At 30.3% G+C, this 20,744-nt stretch overlaps 1 protein-coding gene across 2 annotated transcripts; it reads left to right on the forward strand.

The window, feature by feature from the left end:
* Nucleotides 1-10,506: 10,506 nt before the first annotated feature.
* On the forward strand, nucleotides 10,507-12,753 carry LOC137810779 (homeobox-leucine zipper protein ATHB-13). 2 transcript variants are annotated; one of them, XM_068612203.2, is made up of 4 exons: nucleotides 10,507-10,818; nucleotides 10,934-11,064; nucleotides 11,155-11,534; nucleotides 12,173-12,753. In XM_068612203.2, exons 1-4 carry the CDS (start codon nucleotides 10,814-10,816, stop codon nucleotides 12,518-12,520), a joined length of 864 nt encoding a protein of 287 aa, XP_068468304.1. In that variant the 5' UTR covers nucleotides 10,507-10,813; the 3' UTR covers nucleotides 12,521-12,753. The 2 variants fall into 2 exon arrangements, with proteins under 2 accessions (XP_068468304.1, XP_068468305.1); XM_068612204.2 differs by having other exon boundaries at nucleotides 10,596-10,823.
* The last annotated feature ends 7,991 nt before the right edge of the window (nucleotides 12,754-20,744 follow it).

The raw sequence follows: 20,744 nt of genomic DNA on the forward strand, positions 1-20,744 counted from the left end.
TATCCAAAATGGTCCTTTCTGTTAAGTCGCACTAAACGACGTCAACTAGTGCTTATGTGGCAGAGAGAAGAGGTTATGTGGACCGTAAAGTAAAAGACACATCAGATTGGGTGTTTAGGGTTTGGGGCATGAGATTGGATCACTGGAGATTAATAAATTGTGTTGGTTAAGGTTTTGGTTTTAGCGTATGTTGGCTTCTTCACAAAAATGAGGGTGTTGACAGAAACGAGGGTCGTTTGTGGTGGAATCCGGTGTTGTGGATTCGTTGGTGGGGAGGAGTAATTAGTGTTTGTGATTCATTTGTGGCTTGGCTTCGTTGGTAGCTTCGTTTGTGGTGGAAATGTGTGCCTATAGGTCTGCATTTGTATCATCATGCAACTGTAATCGAATGAAAGTGCAACAACACCAATCTATTCTAGCCATGATGGTGGGAGTAAGACGACTTTTAGTTTCTTATCCTGAATGAGGGATGTCATGGCTCAAGAGATTAAAGCTTTAGAAGATAATGACACTTGATCTTTAGTCCCTTTAATAAAAGGTAAACATTAAAAATTGGTTTTTAAATTGAAATATAATGTTGATGATTCAGTTGACAGATACAAAGTTTGGATAGTAGCCAAAGGCTACAAACAACAAGTTGGGATTGATTTCTCAGACACTTTCTCACTAATGGATAAACTTACTTTTCTAAGAGTCTTATTAGTTCTTGTTGCTTATGCGAAAAATTGGAGTCAACAACACTTAGATACAAGTAATGCATTCTTAAATCATGAGTTATTTAAGGAAGTATACATGGATATTCCCCCGAGGTTACAAAACAAGAAGAAAAGGATTAGTTTGCAAGTTGAATAGATTTATATATGGATTGATACAAGCCTTTAGAAAATGCTTAAAGTTCTCCTAAACATTATTGCAACATGGTTTTACACAATCTAAAAATTATTACTCTTTGTTCACTCATGGTTTTTTATTCTTCATTAGTAATTTGTTGGCCTATATGGATGATATCATCCTAGAAGTCCTTTATTCTTCTTGTGTTAACAACATAGAATTGATATTGAGCTATTTGTTCAAATTAAAGATCTTTGATCCTCTCATATATTTCTTAGGCTTAAACATTGACATATCCAACAAGGGTAATCCCTTTAAGTCAAAGAAAATATTTTACCTTTCCTTAATGATATTTGTTTCTTGGGTAGAAACTCAATTACATTACCTATATATCCCAATTTAAACTTAGTCTCAATGATGGTGACCTTATTAAAGATTTCTTTGTATATAGAAGATTAATCAAAAAGCTTATGTAATTGACTATTTTCGGGTCAAACATTACCTTTTTAGTTCATAAGTTAAGTCACTACATGAATAATTAATTGGTCACACATTTAACTACAATACATTACTTGTTATAGTACTTGAAATACACTCTAGGACAAGGTCTTTTTTTTTCAATCAACAACAAATGTCATCTTTCCACATATGTTGATGCAGACGGGGACATTTGTTTAGATACTAGAAGATCAACCACTGACTTTTATGTTCTTTGTAGTAATTCTCTGAGTTCTTGGAAGTGTGTCAAATAAAGTACTATGCCGAAATCTTCGACGAAATTAAAATATTATGTCTTATCATCAATGGTCGTTAAAGTTGTTTGACTACAATAATCACTCAAACATTTTGAAGTTTCAATTTACACAGTTATACTCTTTTGTGATAGCAAATATATACATGCATCTGAGAGATTCAAATATATAGATATTGATTGTAATTTTATTCGTGAGTTTGTTCAAAGACAACTCTTCACTCTCATTCGTATTAACATTGAGTACCAAATAGCTGACATATTCACAAAGACCTTCTTGCTACTACTTTTAATCTTTTCATCAATAAGTTAGGAATCATCAATATAAATTCTCCCACTAAAGGGTGTATTAGAATCAAATATAATTAAATATTATAGATATTATATAATCAATTATTTTGTTTAAATATTTTATTAATATTATATATAACCTTCTCTTTGATGTAAAAATAGATATCTTAATTCAATGAATTATTTAATTTTCTTCTCTGTTAATATATGCAGCACATGCAGCACATGCAGCTAACTTCCCGAAAGTTGGTGATAATAGATGATGAGTAAGTTAAATGAGAAACAATGAAGTATCTGTATGAGATATAGTGAAGAAAACAACAAATCCGTGGAAGGGAGCATGAATAGAAATGGGAAGACACAAAGGATTGATCACAATGAAGGTGTCGTGGAGCAAGGGACCAAACCAAACGCGCATTAGCCCTTGTCTAAGTGCTAGTAAGTGTTGATGGGTAGGGAAAGAGGCCATGAAACTCTGAACCAAAGTGTCACTCTGATCACGAACAAGACCACCAAGGTTGCCTTACCATGTTTAGGTTTTGGGTTCCACCTCATGTCAGTGTTGATCTTGGCGGTACTTGCATCAGGGCATCTCCACCCCACCTTTCCTCTCCGAGGAGAGGTGCATGGCCACACACTCATTCCACATATCACACTGTGTGTTCATCTATATGCAAAATCATCCCTATGCTGTAAGGTTCAATGCTCATTGCCTATTCCAACCATAACCAACACCATCACTATTAATCACAATTAATCACAATTAATTGGTTGATGAGTGTAATCAATATCACACTCTCTTTTTTCTTTGGATATGTTGTGTCATCGCCAATATCTAAACTATTCATACTCATTTCAAATATACCAATATCTTACTTTTTCTATACACATATCATCACATATATATAACGAAATAAACTTATTAGAATATATGAAAAATATTTAATTATTAGAGAGATTGTTAATTAATTAAATAAACCGTGAACTCAAAATGTCGTGACCACTATTTATTATAAAAAATATTGAAAAAAACTGTTTAAAAAATGGTTTATGTAAGTTTGAGAATGGATTATAACTAGGAAAGTTGTTAGTAGCATATTATGTTTATTAAAGGATTACCTCTAACTAATTAAACTAACTATTTTTAATTCTAAAATTTATCTCACACTAAAATAATGAAAAAGTTAATTTAAAAAAAATAAAGATAAATTAGTATTTAATTTTTTAACACATACTTATTGTATTTTATATTTTTAACTCGATAGGAGTAGTATATGCCCTACGTGTATCTAGGCATATTAAAATAAATAAATTAATGTTTATGCATAAAACATTTATGTTTTGATGTTTTTAAAATTATTTTTTTTCTTAAAACATAAACATCGGAAAGATGTGCTTCCAAGAACATTTTCTTACATTTATTGCTTTTATTATAATTTTAATACTTTAAAGTGTGTATCTTCGCTACTAACTACTAAAAAATAATTTTAGAAAAAAAAATTGGTTACTATATTAACTAAATTAGATACTATTTTATAGACTAAAAAATTATTAATATGTAAAGTAGTTTGTATTATTAATAAAAATTTATAAACTAATTTATAAATTGATATAGTTAATAAGGTTTTAGCTCCCAGAATCTAAAGTAATTGGTAACTAAAACCTAGCTAATTAGATACCGATTTAGAAATTACTTTATAATTTTTAATTAATAATAGAAATTAATTTATATACCAATAATTTTTTTAATATATAAAATATTATATAACTTAGTTAATATGCTAACTAATTAATTAGTTATTTTTGTTTAGAAAAATAGTAAGACTTGTATCCTTAAATTTCATTATTAAAAAATGTCACATTTAATTAATTGTTTATCTATTTTTAAATATTATTATAAGTTTTAAGTAAGACTTTAAATGTTATGAAATATTTGTTTAAGATTATTATTATTTTAAATTCTGTATGTTTTTCTTAAATAAAAGTTAGATAAAAAAATTTAAGTATTTGAATCAAAATGTACATTCTCTATTCTTAAATTTCATCGTAATTTTACATTACAATATAATTTTTTTACTAAATATTTTGTTTAAAATATATTAATTGTAATATCATTACTTTTTTACAACAATGCTAATGGTATTATTATTATTATTTATACTAATTTAGAAATAACCTTGTTGTGACCACTTAGGTTAAAAGATAAAAAATGATGTTACATCTTATCATAATTTTTAATGATACGTGATTTTGTAAATTTTTTAAACGTGGATTTCAAGTGAATATCATAATTATTAATGTTGTTATAAAAATTAACTAAGAAATAATTTCAAATAAAAATATTTCAAAATTTGTGTATTCAAAAGTTTTAAGGAATAAAAAAATACCACATGTAGTCATCCCTCCTATTTTAAAGAAGTCATATGATAGATAATGTATTCTAAATAACTCTATTAATGGAAATTAATCATTAATATCATAATTAAATCAGAATTATTTTTTAAAAAAATTGATTATTCTAGTAATTAGGATTTTTAATTCAAAATTTGAAATTTTATTAGATAAATGTCGAATTCGTATTTTTCTTTCTATTAAGATTACTTCATAATTAATATTCCTGAAGATTTTTTGTAAAAAAAAATAAAGAGTTTCTCCACATAAAGTTATCACAAAAAGAGACAAAAATATATTATATTTAATGGTCTCTTTTAATAAAACTGATCAGTATTATTTTATTTAATTAAAAGATAAATTTGAGTACATCAAATTGTTACAATTTGTCATTAAAATACATTATATCTAATTACTTTTTATTACCATTTGAAATAAAAAGTATTTTAAATTTTAAATTGATGGTGTTATCTAGTAATTTTCTTGAATTCTCAAAATAGATACCACGTGTTTTAAAATTCTTATAAAATATATTTTCTATTATTATTTACTTTTTACTTCAGTATCAAATACATATTATATATATCATTCATAAATTATAATACACAGATTTTTTTATACGAATCCTAAAGTCATATCTTTGCTAGTTATTTAATTTAAAACTGTAAGAAAAAGACAATAATTAATGGATAACTTGCACCAAGAAGAATATTAAACTGTAATATATATATATATATATATATTACACTACATAAAGTTATTTATTTTAAAACTAAACAAAAATGACAAAGAATGAAGAACTACTAAAAAAAGTAGGAGAGACGAGAGAAATAAGTAAGTAATGATATGTTGCATCGAAAACCATTTAATAACTATTACTGTGTATTTTTTCTATTAAAAAAATAGTGATTGTGATGCAAGAGTTCATGGATGTTTTCCTAAATGGTTACAACCAAAGAGAGAAATTAATTTCTCTATTGATTTCGTCCAAAAGACAAGATCATTATCAATAATTCATTGTCGGATGGTTCCAATTAAGTTAGTGAAGTTAAAGAAACACGTTACGACTTGTTAGAGAAATAATTATCAAGTCTAGTGTATCTTTCTAGAGACCATTTACCTTGCTTCTCATGTAAAAAGATATTATATTATTATTATCACATTGTTCATTTTATTTTAGTTTCATAATCTGCATCAATTATTCTCTTTTTATGTGTAGCGATATTATTAAATTTGGCATGCGGTTCAATGATACTGTATATAAATTTAAAATTTTCATTTCAAATTGTTAAAAATAAAAATTATTTAAGCACCATGTAAAGCATCTTAATATTTTAATTTGTATATAGAAAATTTCTTTTACTTGACTCATATTTCATGATGATGGATTTTTTTTTATTTTACTTTTAAAGATTCTTTTTTTTCTTTAATATAGATTTTAAGCCACCCAGATGAATTTTGTAAGCAGACGTGAATAAAAAACTTAAAATATTTATTTATATTTAGTATAATGACATTTTAATAACTATTTAAATTAGTAAATTACTATATATTTTTCATTTTATCACATCAATTTTTATAATTTCTTAATTTTTGTACACTCTCTTTCTCTCTGATATAATCAACTTAATTTTTACGGTTTTTTTATTTTTTCACTTCCCACTTCCTAATCCAAATAAAATATTGTAACACGCATTAATTTTTCTAATCCTGTCTATATCCTTTTTTTTATCGTTAAATATTTGAATAAAATATTGTACAACAACCTTTTAGTAATAAAAGTTTTTTTATTAAAAAAGGCATTCATTTTAAATGTTTATATATTTAAAACATATACACAAGAGTAATAAAATATAAAAAAAATAGTTAAAATCTCTTAAAATGTTTGGGAACCAGGTAATTGTCATTAGTTTCATTGAAGTCAAAATCAAACCATCGATTTTGAATGTTAAATCAATTGATTGATGGATTAGAAGAAAGTCTGAAAGCCGTTACTGATGGAAGAACAAGAGGTGATAAAGTGTTTATGGCTGATCAAGCTAATTTGGGACCACATGTTGGAAACTAAATTCCTTTAAACATCATGTTTCAAATATGAGAAATAGATTGATGAAAACATAACAACAGAAAAATAACAGTAAATTTTAATGCACTTGTTACTTTATGGAAAAAAACGTAAAAATCTTCCAAATGTAAACCAAGGGACACTTTCCAACTATTTTGTTAGAGCTGAAAAAGTTAATTACAAGAAGTTGGTCTAGTAATACAAGACTTGAATTGGGAGACACACAAGAAGACCTAGAGATGAAAAAAATGAGTGGAAAAAAAATCATTTATCCTTATTCTTAAGAATCTAACTACCAGTCCAACTTTCATGTTCCATAAACAAGATATTTGTTTGAAGAAAACTATTGTTTGTTGAGTTTTTACTAGGTTCATGTCAGATTTTATGTACAAAGTTTTTGTTGAGATTGTAGGTTGGAAGAAAATACTTTATTTAGGTTTTTGTGAGCCCATTATAATAGTGTTAGGAACTCTTTAAGAACTTATAGAATTGAAGATGTTATATAAAAATATTATTTTATTTATTATTAATTATTTTATTCAACTATTTATTATTATAGTAATATAAAGAGAGAGAGAAAATCCCAGTCCGTAGGCATCATTGATTATTAGTATTTTTTTTACTTTATTTCTCATTTGTTTTGCTTTTTAGTTATTTGTTTATTTTTTTAGCCAAAGAATTTCAATTTAGTTTTTTATTGACTTTATTTTCTCTTCCTTTATGAAACAAAGCCTAATGGTGGTTGAAGCAAGATCTATTTTGGTAAAAAAAAACTGTTGATTAAAATGAATAAAGTGAAGAATGATTAGGAAAATTGTAGAGGCATGTCCTTCTTACCATTGATGTGGCCAAAATTAAAGTCACAGTGTACCAGACACCTCAACTGGTCCTCTCTGGCAACTTACAGTAGAAGATAACAATTTGAAATAGGGAAGTAATTTCCTGATGTCTCTATTTCCCTGTCTCCTTCTTACACACCCATCAATTGCCTTGTAACATAAGCCAAACTACACACATCTAAATCTTCAACCCTTCCTCATTTACCTTTTACCTTTACCTTTATCTTACCATTTAACTCATGCCATTGCGAAATACAATAAACTTAATAAACTTTTAATACAATAATTTTTTTTAATTAAATCGCTATGTGGATACTACTCAATCATAAAGTGAGCCCGTATGTACAAACATGTAACAATTAAAGTTAATCATAATGGTACACAGCGCCCTCAACTTTTAACCCGACCAGAGTAAGAAGGCTTAAATAGTTATAAGGGTACACATACCAACATGTTTCTTTTTTATTTCTAAGAGAGGCCAATTGTTTATGGCTGCACCTTGCTAATTCAATTATGTATTGTTTTTTCATATTGTGTTTCAAATTTAGTACAAAGAGAAAGAGAATACTTATGTATATGAATTTGATATACACATTTTAATATGGTTATATGAAGTTGACATTTTTTAATCAAACATAAGAATGCTAAAGTATTATTTTACTTGTTCTAATTCTAATTAGATCAATATTACAATAATTATCGATCAGTAATGTTCTCGTGTGAGAGTTAGGGTTTAGAGAAGTATTGAGATGATGTGTCTTCTTCCTTCCTGTTGGTCGATCGCATTGTTCTCCAACCTCTTCCGCTTGTTACTCACCTTCCTTTCGTAGTCTCGGTCCTTAGTCTTCTCGCAAACACCAGGAATACATGCAGAAGACACTCTGATGCTCAAATCAGTAAAATGGTTCGACACTTGGCTGTTAGAGTATTGTAGATAATGACGTACTTGTTTCTTGGAATGTGCGCTATTTATATTACTTGTGATGAACTTTCCTTATTGGGTCAGGTTAAGGGGTTGGACTGTGTGTTAGGGATAAGTTGCCTAGTTCTTAATCACGAATTAACATTGTTGACCTCGATTTGGCGTAATTGGATTTAAGTTATCGATTGGCATGACAGACACGTGCTTTAACTACGTTCGATCGGTCCAACATTGAATTTTGAGACATTAAATTAGTCGTGCAGCCATCATAGGTAAAAGCAATATTCTTAATAAATATAACCATATATAAAAACAAAATAATGGAGTCAATAAACAAATTTCAAAGGTGAAAAAAATTAAAATTTAATATATTTAATAATAAATTTGGAAAATTAGGGGTCGAAGCACCTATTCCCAATACATATATATATATATTATTTTTAATTTTATATTTATTTTTAATTTTTTTAAAAAAATTTGAGCCAAAAATTGGATTCACTCTGTTAAATAAAAATATAATATTAATCTTCTTGGCACATTCCTCTCACCTTACCTTATCCACTGTTTACTCCCAAATGGCCCTCCAGTACATAGCCACATTAATATATATATTTTTTTTGATCGGCAATGAATAAATTGAATTAAAAGGGATACTTCAGGGGTATCCCAACCCATATACATAAACCCGAAGGGTATTCCCCCGTGCTCTTAAAACAGGAACCATATATGGCTTATATTACAACAAAACAACCTCAAAAAGTTAAATATAGTTTCATGAGATAATAAATAAAAGATAATAAAATATTTTTAAAAATATCATTTAAGTTCTTTAAATATATATTGTAATTAAAGATTAAAAACCTTTATTTAAAAATTTGGGAAACCAAATCAAATTCATCCAAATTGTTAAAACTAAAAAAATAATTAAACTTTGTATTTTTGTTTAAACATTCTTATACCAAAAACTTTATTAATATATTAGATCACATTGATATTTTTCTTTCTCTAAGGACATGGGCAACTAAAGTGCTTAAAAGGTAAAGATTTATGAAGCTCCGGGGTCCTTAACTTTTTTGGAAGTTATGTGTGTTTGATGAAATAGTGATAAAATATAAAGTAGATTAGGGAGGTGAATTTGGTTAAAATTTGAAAAAAGTATATGAAATTAGGAGAAGCATCTAAGAGACGAAGATGTAAAAAAAAAATGGTTCCTAGAATAGAGGTGACGTAAGTTTAGATTGGCACTTGAGTGTCATGGCTCAGTTTTGCATTATAAATGGGTAGGAAAAGGACAAAGAAGAGCAGCTCTGGTAGGGTAGCAACAGCAGGAAAATATTTTCACTCTTGGTGGAATATGTACTCTTTTCATGAAAACCATACCACTCTTTTCTTCTTGCTTCAAATGATTTGGAAATCAAAATAAGAAGAAGCTCTCAAACGGAAAACACTTTAAAAATGTTAGCTGCTAATGCAAATTGCATGAAAGAATAGGCATAATAGGTTGTGTGTGTTTTTTCTTGAGTTTGAACAGAATTGAATTGAAGTCCATGACATAGCTGAAAACACAGATAGGGGTTGGGGTGGAAGTGATGCAAGGGATAATGGGTGATGCGAAAGAGCTTCGTCCTAATACACGATACCTGTTGGTGGGTTAGGTAGCAAACCCTGCCCCTCCTCATTGGACCCATCCCCTAGATTCCTGCCCCTTCTCCCTTTCCTTTTCCCTCTCTCTCTCTCTTTCTCTCTCTCTCAAACACAAAAAACACAATCCATTTTGGACATAAAGTTAGCGCCAACTCACTTCTCTTTTTTCTTAAGTAACCTCTTCCCTTCACAAAATTTAACACAACATACAAATATCACCTCGCCATGTAAAGTTTCTTTTCCTAACAAAACCTCTCTCCATCTTTCCCTCTCAGCAAGAACACTTGCCCCATCCTATGTCTTTTGTCTATGACTTTTTATTAATGTAATCATCATGGCCATTTCCCACTTCACATTAAAGAAAAAACTACCCTAAAAATTATAATAATATCTCATTCTCCATTTCCTTCTTGCCCTTTAACAATGGAATCACAGACATGGAAAGCATCTACCTGCAATGCCAATTTGCCAATTCCATCATTATATTTAAAGACAACTGTCTTTGTAAAAAGAACCCCCTCTTCTTGTCTCCTAAGTGAGAAACTAGTTTATCATTAGGAAAATAATTACATTTTAAGAGCTTACACATGCACACACTACATTCGAATTATAATAATATTGGACAAGTTGAAACACTATTTTTTTCTTTATTATTTTCTCATGTGCACCAAACATCCTTTCACATTTAATATAGTTACTTCATTTTTTTTCCCACAAATGCTTAACTATTTTTTTTTTCCTTTTTTATGTACACAATAAATTGGAGTTCTTTATGTTATTTCACACTAATAGTTTCTAACAATAAGGAAATGAAATAGAAAAACGCGGTGATATATTTGGAAGTTAATGTGTTGAACTATATAGTCTATAGATTCAAACATCCATCTATACCTCTCTCTCTCTCTCTCTCCCTCTTCCCTCTTCCCTCTTCCCTCATTTCCTTTCAAATAGTAGCACTAGAGAACAAAAACTCTAGCTAGCACTGGTAATGTATATACAAGCCATCATTCAGAACAATTAGTCCATCCTCTTTCAACAGAAGAACTTATTTAGTTTGCTCCAAAAGTATTTGTCAGAGGATGTGGTGCAGTAATCCTTTGTCATTTCTTCTTTAACCTTATAGCATCTGCAATCTTCTCTTATTCTTTCAAAGTGGCGATCACACTATCATTCAGCTGATCTTCAAGATTTTGTGGCAGGCCTAAAACCTGCAATGAGATGGCTTTCTTCCCAGCAAATTTCATGCTCCAAACCCCTCACCATGATGATCATCAACCTCCACCTTCTCTCACGTCAATTCTACCCGCGTGTACACCTCAAGAATATCATGGTACACTCTCTCTATAACTAAGAATCAAACAAACACAACCACACACTCGAATATTATTTGCCTGATATTCGGTTCTGAATGTTGATGCAGGGGGAGTGACCTTTCTAGGAAAGAGATCCATGTCATTTTCATCAGGAATTGAGCACGGAGAAGAAGCCAATGCTGAGGAAGATTTGTCAGATGATGGATCACAGGCAGGGGAGAAGAAGAGGAGGCTTAACATGGAACAGGTGAAGACACTTGAGAAGAGCTTTGAGTTGGGGAATAAGCTTGAGCCAGAGAGAAAAATGCAACTTGCAAGAGCTCTTGGCTTGCAGCCAAGACAAATTGCTATATGGTTCCAGAACAGAAGGGCTAGGTGGAAGACCAAGCAGTTGGAGAAAGACTACGATCTCCTCAAAAGACAGTATGAAGCCGTCAAGTCAGATAATGATGCACTTCAAACTCAGAACCAAAAACTTCAGGCTGAGGTTAATACTTACCTTCTAACTCAATCAAATTCCAATCATTTGGTTCTGTAGTGTAGTCTCCTTCCTGTTCACTTTCACATCATCTTTTTCTTTTGAACTTTTCTTTTCCTTGAGGAAAAGTGGAAAATAAAATAAAAAGATGAAGCCTCTTTTGGAATGTTGAATTTCTTCTGTGTGAGACTATTTTGATGAGATTGTTTTGATTCTATAGAATAAAGCTTGGTGGTAGTAATGATGATCCTTTTTTTATTTCACAAGTGTTTATGTTTTATTGACTTCCGTATAGTTTTCATAACCGCTCCTTTCACCTCTTCCTCTTACTAGTGTAGTGACTTTCTATAAAGTTGTTTTTTTCCCATTCATCTACAGTGACTTCTTCAAGATTCAATGATCCATCTTCTCTCCATTGACATCTTCTATTCTCTCTCTTGCATACTTCACTGGTTTTGTTATGCACATATAAGCGTTTTCTTTTTTCATCATGTCATATTCTAGTTTCCAGAGGTTTTACAAAATTGTCATGGCACCATTTTTTATGAGGGCATAGGGGTGGTGTTTTAGCCTTTTAGGTCCAACTCTTGTGCATGCATATTGTTTGTTGTACCCTCTTATTGGATTAGCTAATTTTTCTGGTGCAGATATTGGCACTGAAAAGTAGAGAGCCAACTGAATCTATCAACCTTAACAAAGAAACAGAAGGATCCTGCAGCAATAGAAGTGAGAACAGCTCAGACATCAAGTTGGATATCTCAAGGACACCAGCTATTGACAGTCCTCTATCTACACATCAGCCGAGCAGACCCCTCTTTCCATCTTCTGCTAGGCCTGCAGGAGTAGCTCAGCTTTTCCAAACTTCTTCAAGACCTGACCTTCCATGCCAAAAGATTGACCAAATGGTCAAAGAAGAAAGTCTAAGCAACATGTTCTGTGGCATGGATGATCAATCCGGGTTTTGGCCATGGTTGGAGCAGCAGCATTTCAATTGAACCAAAGGAAGAGTTAATTTAAAATTTCAATGTACTAGTTTTTCCCTGTGAAATCAAGAGGGTGTCCATGGATCAACAATTACCACACTTGATTATGAGTTCTTTAAATTAAAACCCATGTTTTGAAACTTGGTGTATAAAAATAGAATTAATATATCAAGTAGAAATTTTCTGGCCGGGCTTGAAAATTTTTATATGAATGAATAAAGGGCTAGTCACTTTTTCCCCCCTAAGTTGGTTGATGTAACAAGTTTTCTTGAAACTTTGTGTAATGGTATCTGGTTGAGTTAATTAATGGAGAATGAGAAACTAAAACCGTTGTTGCAAGTGCCTGAGTGCAGGCAACATGGCGTGTACCATTAAAATAAGGAGAGATTCTCATTCTTTCCTACACTTAACTTGATAAACCCATTATTTTAGCTGGCTTTGGAATCATTCCCCGTGTATATTCTAGAGAAAAAATGTTTGCCATTGCCCTGAAGAAAGACCCTGCAATGATGCAAGCTGATCTCATCAATCAGTACCAAAAATGAACCAAATCCACCCGAACTTAACAAAGTGGGCATAAAAAAAGAAAGAATCAAACACAAATTCCAAGAGGGGAAGAAGACAAGCATATCGAAGAGTGGAAGAAAACAAAGAGAGTTGGAAATAGTCATTCTCGTGAATGAGGATATTGTCGATTTTGATGTTCATGGCAACATCGGAAAAGGGGGTATCGAATGAAAAAGTTTAGCTACTTACTATTATAATTACTTCATTCATTCATATAAACTATGCAAGTGTGTAAATCATGTTTAACAAATCTTTTTATAATTCTTTAAATGTTACACAGAATGTGTTAATTAAAACGTGGGTGACAAAGAGTAAATAAAGAATTTTTGGGATATGGAGCACAATTGGGATTCGACCGTACCCACTTTTAATTTTTGGCACTGATCAATCAGAGAATTAACCCATCACTGCACCATTTTTAGGGTTTAATGGAAGACTTCATGTGAGATCACTGTCACCCACTCTCTAGCATCCATCTAGGTGCGTTTTCACACCTCATTTTCAATTCACCTCTTTACTTGTACATTTTATTTTCCTCTATAAGGATCACATGCCAGTGTTGACAGTGGTCAAAATTGCACCCTAAAGTTTAAACCAAAAAATAAATTGTCACAATCTACTAGTCAAAATTGCATCACGTCATGACATGCATAGTAATAATAGTAGAAACTTTTACTCAGGTGAATATGCACATGCAGATACAATGTAAACTTCACTTATTCTAATGTCCATTTACACATTTTCCTTGCTTCAATTTTTTATATTTTTTATATTAATCATATGATATGTTATTTTCAGTTTTGCTTGTGGAGACCATCAACATCATCACAGTAATGGCTATCACAAATGAATCTTGTCACTGTCATTGATCTATTAACTTCTTCCCCTTCCAGCACGCTTCTTGCAACATTTTTCTAATGGCTTGCTGTCAAATTGATAAACGCTATACCACCTACCCTCACTCATTCTTTTCTTTTCTAGTATGAATGAGTTGTTCCCTAACTTGCTAAATTTCATGCAAGGATGCTTCCCTTTCTGTCTGTCGGGCAATTAATTCTCAGTTTTTTCTTTTGTCATTTTACTCACCATAACATTTCCCTTTCAATAACACTTTTTCTTTCTCAGATTTCAATTATCTCACAAATACCTAATTCTACTCCCATCAACAACATAACCTTTCAAATTAATGCCTTAGGTCTTCTATATATGTATATTATTTTTCTAAGTAAAAGAATGAAGCAAAAACAATACGTTTAATAGAGAATTACAATTCGGCCTATATCACAAACATCTTTATCTATTTGCAGCTACTTAACTTTGGATTTCAAGAAATCTTCCAAAGAGAGTTGTCTACCAAAAGGGATTTAATTATGTGAAGAGGAATTGAACTCGCATCATGAAAAAACGACACTTCACATACAATCTTCATCACTTAGATATACCCACATTAATCGTATTGACTTCAAAATTTGAATTATAAAACCATATCTATTTCGAGACTTTTAAATACCAACTATGTTAATTATACATACAATTATGAAAATGTTTCAGAAATTTAAGTAATGAATTTATTTAAATTTATATAAAAAAGCTTGAGAGATTTTATCCATGATTTTTTTTTATAAAACTCAAGTTAGGCATTTCTTATTTATTTAAAAAAAATATTAAATAGAAACTAATTTTAGAAACACAAATAGTTCGTTTGATTAAATTAGATATTATTTTATAAACCAGAAAAATTATTGATATTTAACATAGTTTCTATTATTAATAAAATTTTTAAATTTATATCTAATTAGCTAAAATTTCGATATCTAATTAGATATCAATTTAGAATTAGTTTACAAATTTTATTAATAATAAAAATTATTTTAAATATTAATAATTTTTTTAGTCTTTAAAATAATATCTAATTTATTCAATATAATAATTAATTATTTTTTATTTTTAAATTTAATTTTTATTTAATTATTTTATTGTAGTGGAATTCAAACTAATTTGTTATATATGTTTTTTTACTCAACTTTTTCAGTCACTTAAACTTTGGTCACTACTATATCAAACTTTGAATTCAATATTCAATTGTTTACTTGATTTTTCACAATAAGTGACCCAAAGTTCTATTACCTCACATCTTACAATTTTTTTCTTATTATATATATATATATATATATATTTATTTATTTATTGATACATAAAATTATTACTTCTATACTTGGATAAATATGAACACTTCTCTTGACAGGAAAGCAATTTAATATGGTCAGAACAATCACTGGGCTTTCATTTTCAATCAAAGAGGAGGCAAATCTATAAATCTGATATTAGGTTTCATGTTCAGCAATTTATTTGTACCAGTAAGACAGTAGTGGTCGATAATTAATGAATGCTAATAAACAGTACACATTCTTAATTGAAACACCATTGCTTTGAAGCAATTGCTTCGCCTGAAAGGCACAACTCCTTGCAATTTTGGAAAGTTATTCATAAACTTCCAATTGTGATGTTGTCATATATGGAACCTGAATAAGACCCTAATCTTATGCACAGCTTCAAATACATCATAACGTAAGTATCCATTTCTCTATTAAACAATACATGTGATACAATTTGCCTTGCCACCAATATATCTATTATATATTAAAGTATTGCGCTGTTATATGTATGGGATCATGTGAACTTGGATTAAAAAAATCAGCCAATGGCTGAAAATTTTGGCATTTGATGACAGTTTCAGAAACCAACTATGATCTTAAGCAAATTTTTTATTTTTTTTCAGTGGAATCATTTGGTGGCCACGTGCTTAGGGGATTCTAATTGGACACGTATATGACATAAAGGGTTGTTAGGATTTTTGTAAGAGTTGAAGAATGTGTATTCCCAGCATGTTTGGGATTATAATGTCCATAAAGAGTGTGGAGAACATGTGGTTTCAATATGCAATTATTTTGTAGTTATTGGTTTGTTCTTTATCTTAGGCAGTATTTTTTAGTATTTTAATATTAATGTGTAGATTCTGTGAAACATAATTTTTAAGTAGTCTTTTAGTTGTTCACGGCAACTATACTAGGTTGTGACTAAATTATCCACATTTATAAGTGCAAAGTTAATTTCATCTAACTTCAAGGTTGATGCTGTGGGCTAGTTTATACACTATATATATAATAACATGAATGGTTGGGAGGAGTATTATTTTATGATTCTTAAAGAAGAACACCCTTGTATTCTAAGTAATATAATCACTTTGATGTTTGTTTGAGATGGAGAACAGTTGGAAAAAATGCAAAGAGACAATGCCATGCACATATTGGGTAGGTATGAGAAAAACATTGGATTCTTTTGGGTACCAAAAATGGGAGTAAGTTTTAAGCCATCTGGTCCTAGTGCCTGCACATGCAATTTAAGTGGGTTACAGTCACCTCTTGCTGATTCTATCAGTTGTATTAGATAGTTTTCCTTCTCACTCACCCAACCTTTGTTTTTTGTTTTCTTTGTTATTCATATAAATTACTTCAACTTTCATCTTTTTCACATTTTCATTTTTATTCTGTCTTTATCACCACCATACCTTAACAGTGCTATATTTTGAATGAAAAGATCACTATATAAGACAACAAGGAAAGCGGTTCATAGTCATAGGACTAAAATTAAATGACTACATTTTAAAAGTTTATAATCAAGACTACTTGATTCAATCATGTTTTATATTGATATAAACTAACAGTCATAAGATGATAAATGGATTTGATGATTATGAAAAACATTTAAAGAATGATAAAATTTATTATTAGTTTCATCTACCACCATTACTAGAATGTTAGAGATTAGACAGTGCAGTATAGTAGCGATATATTAATAGAGTCAGTTTAATCGACTCTAAAGAGACACAAAATTAATTGTAAAAATTTGAGTTGGCCAAAATGACTACCAACCAACACTAAGTGTGGTGAAAATAAATAGTTATAACAAATTCAATAGTATCGACTTTTAGAATGTATACATGGACATTAAGATTTAATTCATAATAAATAATTAAACTCTAGCGTTATTCTAGTCAATATATAATGTAATTTAAAAATAATAATTAAAATAAAATAAAAAAAGTGTTGTGTGGTCTTGAGGAAATAAATTAATTTTTTATCACTTTAGTGTATACTAAACAAATGTTTTGTTTATTGAGATTGTAGTGTCAACCTGACCAATGTTTTAGGAAAAATGTTGCCTAAAAATTGTTCAAACAAAATTAGTCTATTTTACCAATATAAGACAACGCTTTAAAAAAATGTCTGGCCTTAGAAAAAAAAAGCGTTGCCTATAACCTAAGCCTACAACTACATTTGCCACGGTTGGAAAAGTGTTGAGAAAGCATTGCCTAAGCTTAAGACAACATTATCATGCATATTAATTTTAGTCAAAGTTGTTTCTAAGTCCTTAAAGTTATCTACCGTCCTAGTTCCTTGATGAAGTCGTTGAAGCTTCAACAAGAGTTTTTTCCTATAAGGAGGAGGAACAAATCGCATGCACATGCATTCCTTTAAATCGTTCCAAGAGACCACGACTGACCTCTTGTTCAAACCAATGTCCATTACAATTTGATATCACCATTGAATGGCATAATCTAAAAACTCTAGGGAAGTTAACCTAACTTTTTGGTCCTCTGCGACCTCATACACATTAAAGAGTTGTTCTGCTTTAGCTTCCCATTCTAAATACAAATTAGGGTTATTGTCCCCACTAAAACTAGGTAACTTTACAAAATGAAAAGAATCATTTAGTTGTTGTTGGTGTTGATGGCACCTTCTCCCAAATTGTGGACTCTCCAATATTGTTCTTGACTCCCATAATGCATATGATGTCTAGTAGCTCTTCTAGGCTCACATCTCCTTCTCTAGCTTGCCTCTCTTGAGCATCCTCTAGCCTTTGCATTCTTTCCACTAGCTGCCTCATTTCTTCTTCTTTGTGAGTCAAGCTCCTATTGGCATCCTCAAGCTCTCCCAAAAGACGTACCTTTAAAGGAGATTGTGGTTTAGAAGATTTTCCTAAAGATAGATGATACATGATATTGCACAAAGAGAACAAACAAATTAGTTGAAAAGATTAATAACCCTCTCCTTACTTGTATCACTCGTTTGTGTAGCAAAAGAGGCGAAATAAACAAAGCACTCAAGAAAGAATTTTCTCTCAAACAAAGGTCTATCTTAGGGTTGCAAGCTGTCAAATGAAAAGGGGCAAAACCCTTAACACTTGATCCCAAAAGAACCACAACAAAACTAAAGAATTTTAAAAGGCAAACAAGAAAAGCTCAAAACAAAGAAGTTAAACCAAGTTGTTAAAAGAGATGATGACAAAACTCTTAAAGAAAAACAAGCAAGAAAAAACACACAAAAGACTCTAATATACTTACTTGACTTTTAACAATGAAGTTTTACTCTTGCTAGATATTGTAAAAGCAAAAGGATCAAATTCCACAATGTTGAAATCAATTTGCCAAATAAAATGAATCCACTTTCTCTTTTTTTTTTTTTTGAAATGGTGTTCTTGCCAAAGATGTTTGCGCAACTTATCCTTTTTTTTTATCCTTGTGTTTGGTTTATGGAAATAAGATGTCCATAATTCTTATCATGCATATTTTCATTCACTTCCAATTGTCACAAAAAAGTTTGGGATTGAAATTAAATGAACACTTGAAATCTATGTTTGGAACTAAATGTACTTCCACTTAAACAAATTTCTAGTTACTTTTTTTACCTTCACAATTAAAAGCAAAATAAGTATAAGCAAATAAGGACTCCTAGAAACACTAAGAACATATGACTCAAACAAAAAGAAGTAAGAACAAAAATTGGATACAAAATAACATTCAAAAGTGAATTGAAAGCTATTGAATAAAGAGAATGTCGAATTGAAAAAGCAAGAAAGTAAAGGCTGAATTTAAATTTACTTGAATGTAAAGGCAAGAATTTAAAGGTGCAAGAAAAGTAAAGTGTCAAATCAACTCAAAGCAAATATGCTAAAAAAACCAAAGCTCTGAATACCACATGATGTGAGTTGATTTTAGATTGTTCCATTTTAGAGGTGACACTTTACTTATGAATGAGATTTTTAACAATTATATGGTGAGACCTAGAAAAGATTCCCACTGGACACGAACTTAATCAAGTGGTTAAGTGTGAAGGTTCACTACCAAAGGTAAAAGGAAAAACACATTATATGGTGAACATGATGTATGGTGCGGAATGTAAAAGACATGAAAGGAAACACATGATAAGGAAGGAAATAGAAATGGAATTGAAGCAAAACAAGAGTACCAACACAAAGATAAAAGTGTAAATGGAAGAATGGATGAAAGGAAAGAAAGCTTATGGAGATGAAATGAGAGTGCACACGCCACTTGGAGTGTGGATTCCTCTAAGATGAGTGTAGAGGGCCACCACTTGAGAGCTCTCAACTTCCTCAAGATAAAACCTAATGCTTAGAGTAACAAGTCTCACACAATTTGTGCAGAGTTTTCCTTCTTCTATATATTTCAAATTGAAAATACAAGGAGGAAGACACCCTATTTATAGGAGATAGTGCATTGGAAAAAAAGAAGCAAGGGTAGGATGGTAAATATGTGAGGGGGGCTACCTTTAGGGTTCGACTAAGTCAAAACCACACCTTAGGTCACTTCTTCTAGAAACTAGGTAAAAAACAAACTAAAATGATAACTACATCCCCCTATTATGCTAAATGCACCTATTCTAGCATATCTTGCTATTTAGACCCCTAAAGTGAGACATAACTTTTCTCTTGTGGAAAAGACCATAAGGAAGAACTTCTGATATTCTGGTTTATAGTTTCTTCTCTTTTGTTGATGCTTTCTTGAGGTTTGGTGAGGCCCAACTTTGTATACTGAGATGACTGACATTTTTGTGAAGTGTTTGATGTGTCCTTAGTCATCTGCTGGTTGCTTTGGTTTGTATTAGGTTGATATTTTAAAATTGAGTTAAGCGTTAGATATCTGAGCATCTTAAACAAAACAAAACGCGATTAACTGATCAATCAAATCTTACCTTGTTGAAATGGGTTGAATGGTTGGGTTGTATTTTGTTGATGGCCTAATCTCGATTAACATTGTAATTCTACCATGGTGCTCTCTTAGTTTGAAAAGGAGAGTAAAGTAAAAGGTAAAGCTTAAACTTTCATACAAAAATACAAATCCAGAGAATTCTCCTTGCATATTTTTCATTAATTTTTTCTAATTCTTTACTTACGTTAATCATTTGCAATTGTGTACTTTTTAACTCATAAAAGATATGTAGAATAGATTAAGTGTGTGAAGCAAGAATAAAAAAAATTCAATTAACAAACTTTCTTTCCCAAATAGTACGTACTCAACAGAGAAACTAATAGATAACCTTACTTTATCTTGTTGCTTACTGAGATAAAAAAGAAAACCAATAAATTCAGCATGGTATTGGTAAACTTATTGTACATTTACATATGAAATTAAATCGGTATGTAATACTTATTAATATTTTTTTTATTATTATTATTCATATTCTTATTATAAGTATTATTAATTTTATAACAATTTGTTATTGGAGGAAATCCACTACAAGAAAATATGATTTTAACGAGAGTTTATTTTCACATTATTCAAGGTTAAAACCTCTATTAAGTCATTTAT

Source organism: Phaseolus vulgaris, chromosome 2, assembly GCF_051622355.1.
Source record: "Phaseolus vulgaris cultivar YP4 chromosome 2, ASM5162235v1, whole genome shotgun sequence".
Lineage (NCBI taxonomy): Eukaryota > Viridiplantae > Streptophyta > Magnoliopsida > Fabales > Fabaceae > Phaseolus > Phaseolus vulgaris.

Coding starts and splice junctions, on each gene's coding strand:
- LOC137810779 (XM_068612203.2), top strand. Junction 11,065..11,154: donor TACACCTCAAGAATATCATG/GTACACTCTCTC, acceptor ATGTTGATGCAG/GGGGAGTGACCTTTCTAGGA. Junction 11,535..12,172: donor ACCAAAAACTTCAGGCTGAG/GTTAATACTTAC, acceptor TTTCTGGTGCAG/ATATTGGCACTGAAAAGTAG.